The 15,437-nt window shown below is 34.6% G+C and overlaps 2 protein-coding genes across 5 annotated transcripts in view; both read left to right on the top strand.

Moving 5' to 3' along the window:
• The first annotated feature begins 1,726 nt into the window (after positions 1-1,726).
• LOC108732131 (poly(A) binding protein) lies at positions 1,727-9,561 on the top strand. The gene is made up of 4 exons (XM_018462793.1): positions 1,727-2,513; positions 5,805-6,115; positions 6,236-7,184; positions 9,044-9,561. Exons 1-4 carry the CDS (start codon positions 2,321-2,323, stop codon positions 9,496-9,498), a joined length of 1,908 nt encoding a protein of 635 aa, XP_018318295.1. The 5' UTR covers positions 1,727-2,320; the 3' UTR covers positions 9,499-9,561.
• A 3,057-nt stretch (positions 9,562-12,618) lies between these two features.
• The window catches only part of tapas (tudor domain-containing protein 7 tapas), an 8,808-nt gene continuing 5,989 nt past the window's right edge, over positions 12,619-15,437 (top strand). For 3 of the 4 annotated variants that reach the window (XM_018462782.1, XM_018462784.1, XM_018462783.1), the window contains exons 1-3: positions 12,619-13,102; positions 14,717-14,866; positions 15,014-15,231. In XM_018462782.1, the coding sequence (XP_018318284.1) occupies positions 14,785-14,866; positions 15,014-15,231 (300 nt within the window). In that variant the 5' untranslated portion in view covers positions 12,619-13,102; positions 14,717-14,784. The remainder of the gene's footprint in view (positions 13,103-14,716; positions 14,867-15,013; positions 15,232-15,437) is intronic. The other variant, XM_018462785.1, reaches the window with a different exon arrangement.

Raw genomic sequence — 15,437 nt, forward strand, 5'->3', positions numbered from 1 at the left:
GGATATTAAGTGTCTTTGACTTTTCCTTTCTATTTTCAATATTCTCTTCTATTTCTACCACTATATAGTAACTTCAAACTTGATTTAATTTCTTTTTCTAATTCTTAGAACTAGAAGATAAAATTAATTAAATTGAGATTGAAGTACAGTAAAAATGGACATCTACTTTATATACTTTTCCTATTTTTTAAATAAAGTTAAAGTAGTAATTATGGATAATGATTACTTAATTTCTTACATTTTGCAAATTGGCGTCTGATTTATGAAAAGATGAGGTGGAAACGATGGAGTCTGTAGAAGTATTTATGTTAGAAATTTTATTGTAAGCAATTGTACCAGTCGAGATTAAGTGTAATTAAGTTAATTCGATAAAAATTTTGATCCAAATCTCAATAACGCTACATTCCGAAGTTTCTTAATAATCGAACAATTCGAGCGCTTTTAGTTACATATCAAAAATACAATTTCAGTTAGATAGTTATGAAAAAAAATTTATGCAGTTCGATCTCTAAGGACTAAAGTTATCATATCTGAATCACAAGAGAGTATTTACAAATGTACAAAAAGAAATGATAATTCTAAGACAGAAGGAGAGAATATAATTTTTTCCATTAAGTGTGTGTGTGTAAGTATTTAATAAAATAAAACTTCCAAAATTATTTTTATTGACAATTCTTATTAATATAATTTTATGAATATAAAATTTTTATTAATGATTAGGTGTTGTATAATCTCAGGAAGAATACATGCATACCTAAAAAATGTACGGTTGGTAACTCTACACAGATCCAATCTCTGTAAAGTCACGTACGAATTCGAACGCGTGCTACATAAATAATTGAAACTTTGATACAAGATTGCATTTTATATTCGCGCGCCATTGTAAGGCGCGTTCGAAAAAATCTTCAGATCATTCTGTAATTAAAATAGATATATTAATTTAAAAATATTGAAAAGAGAAAAAAAGAAAAAAAATACAAAAATTTCATCTACAAAGAACAAATTTATAACGTTTGAGCGGGAAAACAAAGAAGGCTGAAAAGTGTAGAAAAAATTGCATTTGGAAAAGAGCGGATGAATTCGACCGGAAATGGCTGATTTCAGGCGTATAACGGAACACGTGCAGCCGAGTTTTCAACGCGCGATTGATTCTGCATTACGAGGAATTTTCCTTTTTATTGGATAAAAGTAATGAAATGTATCTGTCGAATAAGGAGATGAAGAGCTCGATTCTGTATTTTGAAACGAGATGAAAATAAGAAAAGTGAGCAAATTTACTAACCGTGTTGATTAATGAAATTATAAATATTTTAGTAAATTCGCTCACTTTTGTGATTTTCACTTCAAGATACAGAATCAACCCCCAGAAGAAGTTAGAGGTCCGATTAAATGATCGATTCTGTATTTTGAAACGGGATGAAAATGAGAAAAGTGAGCAAATTTACTAACCTGTTGATTAATGAAATTATAAATATTCTAATAAATTCGCTCACTTTTGTGATGTTCACTTCAAGATACAGAATCGACCTCCAGAAGAAGTTAGAGGTCCGATTAAATGATTGATTAAATGATTGTTCTTTGGTGTTCTTTAGAGATCGTTCAAAATTGGCGCCAGACAGGTAGCTTTCGACGTCTCGAGATGGCGCTGTGGGGCTGAGAGGAACTACTTTGGCGGAAGTTGGGCGACGGTTGTCGTGCGGCCGAGGGTATATAAACGCGCGCAAGAAGTCGCACGACGCTTTTCTGCCTCAGTAAGAGTAGAGTTGTGTTCGCGTGTGGTTGTGTGTGTTTCCTTTTTCCCTGAAATAGGCCACACAACCTTCCATTCCGTGAAACTAACTCTCCTAGAAAAACCCAAAAAAAGTAAAAAATTTCCGTAAAAAAACGCATACAAAAAAATCGCAAAACCGTAGGCGAAAAACCGTCGTAACCTCGGGTAACAGCGTGGTGATAAAAAAAAAAAAGAAAGGAAGAGAAGTGAGTACAAGCCAGATAGTGCGTGAAACCGTCGAAGTCGTCAGAGAGAAAACAGACGGAAAGATCCAACGTCTAACCCAACAGGCACGCGAAAAAAAATATCCACCCAGACACGCACGAGGCAGAAGCGGAAGAGATTTAAAGAGAATTAAAGAGGAAAGCGTGTGTGCGAGAGACCTTGCGAGCGACGAGGTCACGAGCCAGGTCCTTTGGTAGATAAGCCATATTGCGAGGTAGAGCGAAAGCGAAATCGTTCACGCACGTAAAAAGAGACGTCGTTCGCGTCTCTCAACTCCGGGCGTGATACCGATATTCCGCAACCTTCGCCGTCGTCGTTGCCGCCATGAATCCTGGTGCGCCCAACTACCCCATGGCCTCGCTCTACGTGGGCGACTTACACACCGACATCACCGAGGCGATGCTGTTCGAGAAGTTCTCGTCGGCTGGACCTGTGCTGTCGATCCGCGTATGCCGTGACATGATCACCCGCCGCTCGCTTGGCTACGCATATGTCAACTTTCAGCAACCGGCTGATGGTGAGTCATTGCCATCGTTGTCGTAATCGTCATTTTAGAATAGCTCTGAATTCCCGTGATGATGGTGATGATGAATGTGAAAATACTGATGGAAACGATGAAGTAGTGGTCAACGTGGTGACGCAACGTGGGTTCGCCAGAATGGCCGCCTGCTGCGTGCCACACACGTGCTGCGCTAATGTGTCCACCATTGCACCCACCATGTTGGATCCACGTCCTCGCTCCACTGTTAATGATAGTTAACGGTTAAACGGAATTGCCACGGGAGGGGAAGGCTATTTTCTTTTTTTCCCTTTTGTCCATTTCTACCAATAGATCTACTTTAATTTCGGTTTAATTTACTTTGCATTTCTTTTTCCATTTCTAAGAATTAGAGCAACATAAAAAGTAAGTTAACCCCTTCAGACCTGATTTTAATGGAATTGTGTTAAAAAAAATTTTTTTAATTCAATTCTAGGACACTTTAATAAGTAATTCATACTGAAAAATGATTTTTAATTTGGACTGTTCCAAACAGACATTATTATCTGGTCTTAGATGACGTTGATAATTAAATAATTTCAATGGACAATGTCTTGTTAATGGTAGTTAACAGTTAAACGGAATTGCCACGAGAGGGGAAGGCTATTTTTTTTTTTCCCTTTTGTCCATTTCTACCAATAGATTTACTTTAATTTCGATTTAATTTACTTTGCATTTCTTTTTTCATTTCTAAGAACTAGAGCAACATAAAAAGTAAGTTATCCCTTCAGACCTGATTTTAATGGAATTGTGTTAAAAAAAATTTTTTTAATTCAATTCTAGGGCACTTTAATAAGTAATTCATACTGAAAAATGATTTTTAATTTGGACTGTTCCAAACAGACATTATTATCTGGTCTTAGATGACGTTGATAATTAAATAATTTCAATGGACAATGTCTTGTTAATGGTAGTTAACGGTTAAACATAATTGCCACGAGAGGGGAAGGCTATTTTCTTTTTTTCCCTTTTGTCCATTTCTACCAATAGATCTACTTTAATTTCGGTTTAATTTACTTTGCATTTCTTTTTCCATTTCTAAGAACTAGAGCAACATAAAAAGTAAGTAACCCCTTCAGACCTGATTTTAATGGAATTGTGTTAACAAAATTTTTTTTAATTCAATTCTAGAATACTTTAATAAGTAATTCATACTGAAAAATGATTTTTAATTTGGACTGTTCCAAACAGACATTATTATCTGGTCTTAGATGACGTTGATAATTAAATAATTCCAATGGACAATGTCTTCAAATTTGATGTATATTACAATGCATCGTACACAAGGTTTTGAAGGGGTTAAGCGGGGAGCACAGACTCTTGCATAACGTATAACATGTAATGCATAAGAAAATGAACTAATCAAAGTCCTTCGTTTCCTTCCTTTCCATGAAATAAAGAACTTTGATTGGATGAACTTTTTATGCCTTATGTGTTGTGCGTTATGCAAGAGTCTGTGCTGCCCGCTTTAAGCTGAAATTAAAATTAATCTTATACATTGATAGAAACTTATAAATCAGAAACGAGAACCAATGTAAGCCAATACAGGATAGTTTGTAAAACTTTTATATATTAATATTAATAAAAAATAATAAACATTTCGACCACAATTTAGGTCATCTTTAATGTAAAATCGAAAAATTAATAAAATATTTAAAATCTTATTGATCAATACTCAAATTTGCTTACTTTTATAATTTGCACCTTGTTTTAAAATACACAATTAACCTCCTGGAGACCCATAAAAATAAAAGGCTTGTTCTTTGTGGCTGAACTAGTATACACTTGTACACTATACTTAAAGTAAAATAATATTTAAGATTTAGCAAGAGTGAGAAAGAAAATTTCAGTGCAGTCTAGTGAAGCGATACAGAATAGGTCTATAGAGATGAATGATTTTTTTCAACTGCCTGACGTTTACCTGAGTTTTACCTGAGATTGAAATTTCAACGTTACAAAAATAAAAGATTATTTCCAAATTTTTTTACAATGTGTAAGTTTTCTCCATTCATAGATTTAGGGTAGGTCAAAATGTGCTTTGCCCTTAGTTCTTATTTAACCTTTTGTTACGTGAATTCAATTTGTGGAGACAAATTCTTATGTCATGTGCGCGTGTTCATGTTTTTCTTACTTTACATGAAAAAAAATTACTTTATAAAATAAAAGCGAATTCGATTGAATGTGCTCAGTGCACATTTATACACATTAAAGCTATTGTACATCAATTGATGTAAAAATGTGTATTTAAAATTAATATAAAACCGGGTTGAATAGCCCGGCTATAGCTAAATTGTTCCATATTTTATGCTTTCTAAATTTTATTTCTTCCTTCATATTTCCTTTAAGATTCAAATCAATAAATACGTGTCGTTTTGAAAGCAGAAAAATATAGCTATAATTACAGATCTAGGAATGAAAAACAAGCATAGAAAATCATTTTTTTTTCTTTATAGAAGACATGCAAAGACTTCACTTCTTTATTTGTTTAACCTTGAATCTAAGAAAATGGAGGTTTTGTTCTTTTGCAAAACTCGTCTGAGCTTTATATAAATCCGTTTACAAAAGAATCTGTATCTTTTGTTTGTCATAAAATTTTACAATCGTCTTTTACAAAACATAGTAGCATTCACAAATTATGCAATAATATTTTTCGCGAGCGTGATCACTTCCAAATTAATCGATAATAATTAAAAAGTAATGGATGATATGTATATAAAATTAACGATAAAAGATAATTTACCTTTGCTCCAACTGTAAATTATCTTCTTTTTATCGAATCAAGAGGTTGTTATAGCTACTTTTCTTATCAATTCATGGAATGGCTTATAAATTTTTATCGGACAAATATGTTCTTTGATATGAGAGAAGAACTCTCTCTCTCTCTCTCTCTCTCTCTCATAGAAAATCATGATATGCAATTATGGTATTTCTCAACAATTGCTTACTGTAATGCATTTCAATGAATTAGTCAGTTTAGAACCATTCTTGTATGAATCAGTGTAAGTGATGTGGAACAAAAACGTTCTTCCACTATTTTAATAGATCTAATTCTGTAATTTTTAATTAAAAAATGTTATGCATTAAGATTTTGCAAATATATCTTCAGCTTATAAATTCTAGGTAATGGCAATTGTATGCATACGTTTGTATTTATTTGATGATAAGAAATCTGCTTTCGATAAAAAATGCGATAACATTTTTGAAACCATACTTGACTTTCACAAGGTCGACACGTTTGCATAAATACATTTGTGGACATTTATGTTTCAGCTGAACGCGCCCTTGATACCATGAACTTTGACATGATAAAAGGGCGGCCTATTCGGATCATGTGGTCTCAGCGTGATCCCTCCCTACGCAAGTCGGGCGTCGGAAATGTATTTATTAAGAATCTAGACAAAAACATAGACAATAAAGCAATGTATGATACATTTTCCGCGTTCGGTAACATATTGAGTTGCAAGGTTGCACAAGATGAATCGGGTGCGTCAAAGGGTTATGGCTTTGTACATTTTGAAACGGAGGAAGCGGCTAACAAATCTATCGACAAAGTCAACGGAATGTTGCTAAATGGCAAGAAGGTAAAGTAACGCTCTTTATCTATAGATTAAGACAAAAGTCATCGTTCGATTAATTGGTTTGTTGAGGCGGTTTTCTTCTACTTCTCAACATAAGACCAAGCTTGTGGGTTATGCTCATAGGTGTACGTTGGCAAATTCATCCCGCGCAAGGAACGCGAGAAAGAGTTGGGTGAGAAAGCCAAACTGTTCACGAACGTCTACGTGAAAAACTTCGGCGAGGATATGACCGAGGACAAGTTGAAGGACATGTTCGAGAAGTACGGGACCATTACAAGCCACAAAGTGATGAGCAAGGACGATGGCAAATCACGTGGCTTCGGATTTGTCGCGTTCGAGGACCCGGACGCTGCCGAACAGGCGGTGCTCGAATTGAATGGCAAGGAGATTGCCGAGGGCAAGTGCATGTACGTCGGGCGGGCCCAGAAGAAAGCCGAGCGTCAACAGGAACTTAAACGGAAGTTCGAGCAATTGAAAATCGAGCGGCTAAATCGATACCAAGGCGTGAATTTATACGTAAAGAATCTGGACGATACGATCGATGACGAGCGTCTGCGTAAAGAATTTACGCCGTTTGGCACGATCACCTCTGCGAAGGTGATGATGGAGGATGGACGTAGTAAAGGTTTTGGCTTTGTGTGCTTTTCGCAGCCGGAGGAAGCTACCAAAGCAGTTACCGAGATGAATGGACGCATCGTAGGTACTAAACCTCTCTATGTCGCTCTGGCGCAACGTAAGGAAGATCGTAAGGCACATCTTGCCTCTCAGTACATGCAGCGTATGGCGAACGTTCGCATGCAGCAGATGGGTCAGATATTCCAACCTAGTAACGCCGGCAGTTATTTTGTGCCTACGCTGCCACAGCCGCAGCGATTCTATGGACCCGCTCAGATGGCGCAGATTCGCGCGACTCCGCGCTGGCCGGCGCAACCGAATCAAGTACGACCGAACGCGCAGACTGGTACCTCCGGGTTCGCGTCTATGCAAGCTGCACCGTTCCGAGCGGCGCCGCGCGCTCCCGCCGCACAGGCTGGCGCTTTGCGAAACAGCATGTCCGCCAGACCTATCACAGGTGATTACTATGAGCATTACGATTTAGGCATTACAGATTTTTTGCGATAATACTGAAATCTTTTTATTGTTATTGTTTATATTATTTATTTTATGAAGGTTTTAAACCAAATATTAATCCTATAAGAATTTAAAATGTTTCAAGCCACTTTCGAATCTTAAAAGTTGAAAATATCTTGAATGGCTTGAACATTAAAAGAATTTACATTTTTTGAATTAATATTTTGAGAGTGCTTTTTAAAAATATAATTATTAATTGTTGACTATGTTTCTATTTATATATGTATTGAAAAATAGAAGGCGATTTTAAAATTAGATATCAAAGAAAAGATACATTTTTAACTTTTAGCGAAATATATGTATATCTGAATTAATTTTTAGATTTAAAAAAAATAATTATTAATCGTTGACTATACTTGTTATTCATGTTTGTATCGAAAAATGACAATTTTAAAATTTTATATATATATATATAAAGAAAAAAAGATACATTTTTAATATATTCTTTTAATACAATATAATTTCAATAATTTTATCATGAAGATTACATTATTAATCCATCACATTTCTTTTATATCTGTGATGGATGACTTTGTCATCCACTAAATTACAAAATTTTATTTATTACTCAATTTAAATAACTGGCTTTAAATATAAATAAATAAACGGAAGACCAAGCAGTGACAAATCTTAGAAATCTACATTATACTTTTGAAAAATAACTATGAAAACGAACTGTAGATAGAACAAGTATGTATTGATCAACATTTTTCACAAAATTTAGATTGCTTTGAAGTTTGTTAATGACGTATTTGTTTTTCTCTCGCGTTTTCTCTCTCAATCGAGATAAAAAATTAAATCGAATAGCATTATTCAAATTGGGAATGTTAAATTCTCTCGAAGATAGGTATATAAATACGTATATAAATATGCACACATAAATATGATATTTTGTTTTTATAAGTATTTTTATATGTATGTCTAAAGATATATATAAACACAGAATGTGTAGAAATAGATGTATCATATTACGATAATAATTGACCTCCACACAAGAATTTCAAAACATTTGAGAATCGTAACGTTTAAAATTTTCAAGACTGCGGGTATTTTCGAGACATTGCCCCTAGTAATTGGAGACTTTCGTTACATTGTTAACTGTCAGTATTGTAGAAACGATCTCTTAGATCTAAATTCACAGAAAGGTAGTTTAAGAACTGAATAGTTAACTTCTTAAAGGAAAAATGTTGAAAAGAAGAATGTTGAAAGGAAAATGTAAACTGTGTATGTAGAAATATTCATTAAACTGTTTAATGTTACTTAAAGTGTTAAAGTGTTGTGAAAAACTTGAGTCTATCAATTTCATGTATGTAGCACAATGTAATGATATATCTATGTGATGATATTGGCTATGTTTAGCAGAAAAAGCAATTTTGCAACTTTGTAAGATTTTTTAATATGATTGTCTCTTGCTGTTAGTTCCTCACAGATCTAAATGTATAAACCAATCGTATTTAAAAAATTTACAACAGTTGCAAAACTGCTCTTGATTGTAAAACTTATTTTTCGCATCGGATAACAATGGATTCTTTTATGGTAAATTTTTCTTTATGCATTGTCTAATTAGGAAAAGTAATAAACTTTTTTTAGAAAAATAAAACTACATATCGGGATATATGTGTTCAACATAATCTTCAATATTAATCTTACACACACACAACTAAATGAATAATTTTATTGAGTAAGAATATAATCATCACAACATTATTACACTTATTATAATATTATTTGTTTATAATTATTATTACATTCATATCTATTAGTGAAAAAGATTATTCTAATTGACGAATTCTATTTCAGGTCAACAAACAGTTGGTGGCGCCAACATGCAGAGCCGTACCATGGCCGGTCCTGCAGTCGGTGTCTCGCCCGGTCAGAGCCGTCCGTCGAATTACAAGTACACCGCAAATATGCGCAACCCGCCACAAGCGGCCATGGCTATACCTGCACCTAGTGGTCCTTCTGTGCAACAAGCGGTTCACATTCAGGGCCAAGAGCCGCTCACCGCGTCGATGCTAGCCGCGGCGCCGCCGCAAGAGCAAAAGCAAATGTTAGGGGAACGGTTATTCCCTCTGATTCAATGCATGTATCCACAATTGACCGGTAAGATCACCGGTATGTTGTTGGAGATCGATAACAGCGAACTGCTCCACATGCTGGAGCACAGCGAGTCTTTGAAGGCCAAGGTCGAGGAGGCCGTGGCCGTATTACAAGCTCATCAGGCCAAGCAAGCGGTCGCGCCGAAAAAAGAATAAGCGTCACATCGATAATTTTTATTTATAATTCGTGAGAATGAATTTTGATTGTTTTGAATTTGATTGGATGAATACAGTGTTATCCCTTCATTTATTTTTATTTTTCTGAATTAACCCAATTAATTGTCTAAGTATGATTATGTAACGGATTATTTTCAAAGACGTAACCGGCGACATCGGAACGATTGTCGCTCGGGAAGATATAGAAATGTATGTTCTTTTCACGATGTAAAATTTTAGGAAGAGAAATCTATTCGTATTCGGCGTATCGTCGGACACTTACAATCAGTGGGAATATCCGTTCGCCTAGCGTTTGTTTATCGAGAAGGACAAAGAGTGAAAAGATTTCCAATCCTGAAATTTTATGATAATAAATTTTTTTCTTTCAAAATATACATATGATCAACGTTCAGTGGACGTAACAATTGATGATTTTTTTTTTAAAAGTTGATTGGATTTCATCTGTTAGTTAATTAGATCTGTTAGTATGTAACTGCAGGCAATTGTTGCTTAACGATGTCTACAATGGTTACATCTGCTGAACGTATTTTTATATTTTTCCCATCTCGTATTTCCTGTTCGAAACGAATAAAATCATCTGAATCGAAGAAATTATTAGATAAAATATTTACGTAATGAATTGAACAGAGACCTTATTCTCGAAAAATATTGCATATAAAAATACTATATACGTTATGCATATTATAGATTTTCGTACAAGATATAGAGTCAATAAAATGTACTCTCAGATGTATATATATTTTTTTTTTACAGTACTATAGTATATCTTTTATCTATATATAAAAGATATTAGTTAGCACTGTAAATATAGATATAATATGTTTGTTATACGAGACACTACCGCAAGTAACATGAATTGAATAAATGTGCTTTGATCACTCGTTTGTCACAGTTTATCAGAAGATAGATAAGAGTTACTGATCACGTTACATTCAGAGAATTCATTGCAGCTGTAAAAGAACACTTAGGAGATAACAAGAAGGCAGATACCGATTTTAGCCCTGAAGTTTGATCTTCACTATGTATTGATATATTTTATTGCATCAATAATAAGTTTGGAGATCGCTGTATATGAATAAATTAAATAATTAAAGAAGTACCAGATACGGTAAAAGCTAGATCTTGATGCCTATTAATGTAATATTTTTATGTAAATTTTTAAATACATTTTTCATTTGTATAAACTTCGTGTCGATTATTATCAAACAGTTTATATAAATGAAATATATATTTAAAAATATACATAAAAATATTGTAAGGTGACAAAATCTAGCCTCGACTATATTTCAAGTTTCTTATTTGATTTATATTATCACTTTTGCTCCTCGTTTATCTAAACTTCAGATAAATAAATTATTTTAATTACGTCCATGTCAATGTAGATTAACTTCAATTTCAGTTTAACGTGTTTTGTATACTTTTCTTGTTCTAAAAGTTAACGAGTAAGTTAAACCGAGATTAAAAGTTGATCATTCGTTTGTATAACGTGCTAAACTAAATGATTCTGATCGTATGATTTTTGCGAGATTCCGTTTTTCGAAAGTTCGACTGTCATTGAGAAATACCTTTAGACATAAGAAAGTCAACCAATCAGAGTCTTTTATTTCACGGAAAGGAAGGAATTAAAGACTTCGATTGTTTAATTTCCTTATACACTATGCACGACTCTGTGCTTTCGTCCTGATGGTAAAATTAACTTTAATCTCGATTTAACTTACTGTTTATCTTATTTAATTTTTAGTAAGAATTATGCCGTTTCTACTAATGCAGTTTAATTTTAATTTTGGTTCAACTATTTATTTTTTTCTAAGAATTAGAAAAAAAATGAAGAGTAAGTTGAACCAAGATTAAAGTTAATCTGTATTAGAGAGAGAATTGAGCCTCTCTTAAAAGGAAAGAAAATAGAATAATATATTTTGCAATTAACTTCAAAGATATTTATTTTAACAGAATTTTTAGATACACGAACATAATATAATAAATTTAATGCATTTGATATCCTCTCCCCAAGATTCATTCACCCGAAATTTCTCTACGAATTGAAAAAGAGAAACAAAATTCACACGTATTCTGTTTATTTCTACATGTAAGGGTCATGGCACACAAAAAAACTTAAGCAGTAAAACCTAAAGAAGTGCGCAAAAATAATTTAAAAACAGAAATTATTATCACTTAATCTCTTTCGGCTTATGACTTAAGGGGATGCTGGAGTGACCAAATTATCACATTAGTCGTATAAAATCTTCGAATTAACTGAACGGAATAAAAAATCCTTTTACAGGATTAAAGTAGACGCAAAATTAGGAGGTGATGCAGTCAATTTTTATTCAGTCAATTCGAAGATTTTTATACGACTGTAATGTGATAATTTGGTCACTCCGGCATCCCCTTAAGCCTATTCCACAATGTGCTTTTTGTTTCCTGTTTCTTGCTTTTAGCTATTTTTTACATCTTGTCTTTTTGCTTCTTATCCAGTTTTATATCGCTCGAGATAAAAGTTAACGAACTTCGGAAGAAACAGGAAACACGTAGCAAGAAATACAATTGTTAAAAAGGGGAAAATACGATTGCAAAAGGGGAAAAAGCAAGAAACAGGAAACAAAGAGTACATTGTAGAGGAGGCTTTAAGGCTTCTTAAAGCAAGGTTGTGGACCTAGCCCACCATGTTGCTTTCTTTATTGCTTACGTCTTAAATTTTTTGTGTGCCAGGACCCTAAACCCGACTTTTTATACGTAGCATGCAGCGACCGAAAATGCTATGGGTTAAGAATTTTTCGTGAGGTGACATATTTTCAATCAATTCTCGAAAATTCGAATCATGATGTTCGCTGCTGCAGCGTAAAAAGTGCGTAAAGTCAGCTTTAGATATTTTTATTAATTTGATTCATTGATACGAGGACCAATTTATTGGACCAACCATGCAAGCGTTGATTTTCGAGCGCAAATTCTCATCAGAAAAGGGCGGGAAATCGGAGAAACTCGTATTTTCATTCCCATTTCGAAGGGCCGTGACGCCGTGACCGCGCGGGAGATGCATTCCTCGGATTCCTCGTTCTCTTTTTTTTTTAATTACCCTCCTCTTATTTCGGGGAAGCGGGCACGTGATTGGCGGCGCGTCACGACCCACTTCGGCGAGTGTAGCGAGCGAATCGACTGTTGTTACTGACCGTTGCGCGGGAGAACTGAGAGTGAGCAAGCGAACGAGATCAGTGGAAGAGCGAAAACGAAAGAGATATATAACATATAGACACGAGTGCGCGCCTCTCGTGAAACGTCGACGATTACGACCAGTCGTGTTTCGCACGTCTTATCTGTGGTTTGAGATTCTTTTGATCGTGAAACTATCAAGAAACGAGCATCAATAACATCGGAAAAAAGCGCGTCCGATCAGGTTCCAAACCTGCCTCAGGTTTCTCTCAAATAAACGCTTCGGAGGACGAGCGGCGGCAATCGAGATAACCGAGTTCGTCGTCGTCCAGCACACGACAGCGGCGGTGTCTGCGGCGGCGACGACGACGACGACGACGACGAAGACGGAAACGGCTGACGGCCGAACGAAATCTCGGTGTTCTAAAAAGAGAAGGTATACGTTAATCTCTCACCTCCCCCTCCCCCGCGCTAATGACCCCGTTCTAATAGTCGCCTGGTTCCTCATGGTGTCGTGGCCGACTTGTCGTCGCGGGGTAACCGATACCGTTTCTCTCGTCCCAATCTCGATTTCCGCGGATCGCCGCCGATTCGCGGCATATGGCAGTACGGGAGACGTCTCTCCTCGTCTACGAGGTCGTATTTGTTTACTTGTCGTCGATTCGATCTTGTACCATCGTTCATTCAAGCGACAGTTTGGTGTTTTGATAGTGCACGAACGTCGCAAGTATAAACGCAGACTGCAGTTCGTTTGAGTTTGCCTTTAGTTGCGCGTTTCCGCCGAGTGCGATTTTCAGACATTGAGCTAAAAGTAGGTGAAGGGTACCGGTGATTTAATTAGACGTTAAATGTCTGTCGTGTTTCGTAGACAATAAAAGGTAACAAATGATAAATAATTAGGGAAGGTGAGGTAAAGTCTCAAGTTTGTAAACAAACTTGAGACTGATTTGATGAAATGATGCTAATTATTCAGAAATAGAGGTACTATTTGTTCTCTTGTGGTTTTTCTTCCGCCTTTCTCTTATCTGTAAAGAGAAAATAGCAGCTAATTATATATGAGGAATGCATACACTGAAAAAAATATATTATTATCAGTATTATTTTAATTTAAAATAATTTTGTTTTAATAAAATTTGATTTGTTTTATTAATACTGTTATTGAAAATCAACAAGACTATTTTTAATTAAAATAATGCTGTTGTAACATCATTTTTTTCAGTGTATGATGCATTTCTTTTATCTTGTTGGTTTGCTAGTGATAAGATGACTTCCGTGAATAATTTCTCCTGGTTTATTTTTATTACATTTTTATTATAAGTTTTACTTACATTTATGTTTTACTTTACTTTGAAGAATATGTGTCGACAAAGATCAACTGTATAATTACTAATATATCCAAATATAAAATCCAAATCTAACAAAACATATCTTAGATTTTCTACAATAAGTCGTTACTTAAGCTTAATGGGTTTTCTACAATAAGCCATTATCTAAGTTTTAAGCCGTAAGAAATTGACCATTCACAGTCGAATGTGAGAAGAATAATCGACTATGATTAAACTCAAGTAATGGCTTATTGTAGAAAGCCCCTGTAAGTCTTAAGTCGTAAGAAATCGACCAACCATAGTCAATTATTCTTCTCACATTCGACTGTGAATGGTCAATTTCTTATGGTTTAAGACGTAGGCTCGTATTCATAATCAAGCCTTATATTTAAGGCTTCCTTAAATTCATCTTCAGATGCTCTACGAATTATCTCATTGGTTACTAAGTATCTAAAGATAAATTTAAGGAAGCCTCAAGTACAAGGTCTTACTATGAATATGGTCAGTAATCTCAGGTAATAGCTTATTATAGAAAACCCATTAAGATCACTGTGAACATGTCTTCTTTTGTCTTTGTTTGTGCCTAAATATATTTGTCGCTTGTTGCACATTTTTCTGGAATTTTGTTTTTTGTTGCCTCTGGGAATTTTTCGAAAATGTTATACAGAGATTCATATATTTAACGTATAATTATGTACACTAACATTTATTAAAACCTGTTATAGATCATCAATCGGAATAACAGATATAACTACATCTACCTGTGATCTCTCTTTTATGAGAGAGAATCACAATGGACAAAGACGAAGTAATAAGGAAGCTGCGATCATGTCTGATATCGTGCAAGGGTGGTATCAAACTAGAGAATTTAAGGGGTATATATTATCAATTCTTACTGCGAAGCAATTGTAAACATAGTTATTTGAGTTTTGATAAGGTCTGCTAATATTTCTGTATTTTGCTTATACGCTATTAATCATTCAAAAAGACTGATGTAATAATTCTTGTTTTTTACTTTGTAGCGGACTACCGTGTGATAACAGGAGAATCATTACCTTTTAAACAATTCGGATATTCCTCTGTCGAGAATTTCGTACGCAACGTACCAGATGTTATAGTCAACAAAAAAAATGGCGAGTTATTTGTGGAAGCCATACCTTCGAAAACATCCGCGCATCTTACGAAATTAGTTTCGCGACAGAAAAGTACGAAGAGAAAAATACGACCACAACCAAAAAAAGTAATTTATTAATACTTCATATTTCCTAGAAAGTAACTGCCATGCACACATTATATATATACTGACCATCAGGGCTGGGTAATCATTTAAAATGCCAAATATAAAATACTTAAAAAAATGTATTTAAAATGTAACATGTTTTTCGAATCAACTTTATGTATAAAATGGGTAAATAGATATTTTAAATAGTTTTCAAATACAGAATG

This window comes from Mycetomoellerius zeteki, unplaced genomic scaffold (assembly GCF_001594055.1).
Source record: "Mycetomoellerius zeteki isolate Tzet28-1 unplaced genomic scaffold, Tzet1.0 scaffold1454, whole genome shotgun sequence".
Taxonomy (NCBI): Eukaryota; Metazoa; Arthropoda; class Insecta; order Hymenoptera; family Formicidae; genus Mycetomoellerius; species Mycetomoellerius zeteki.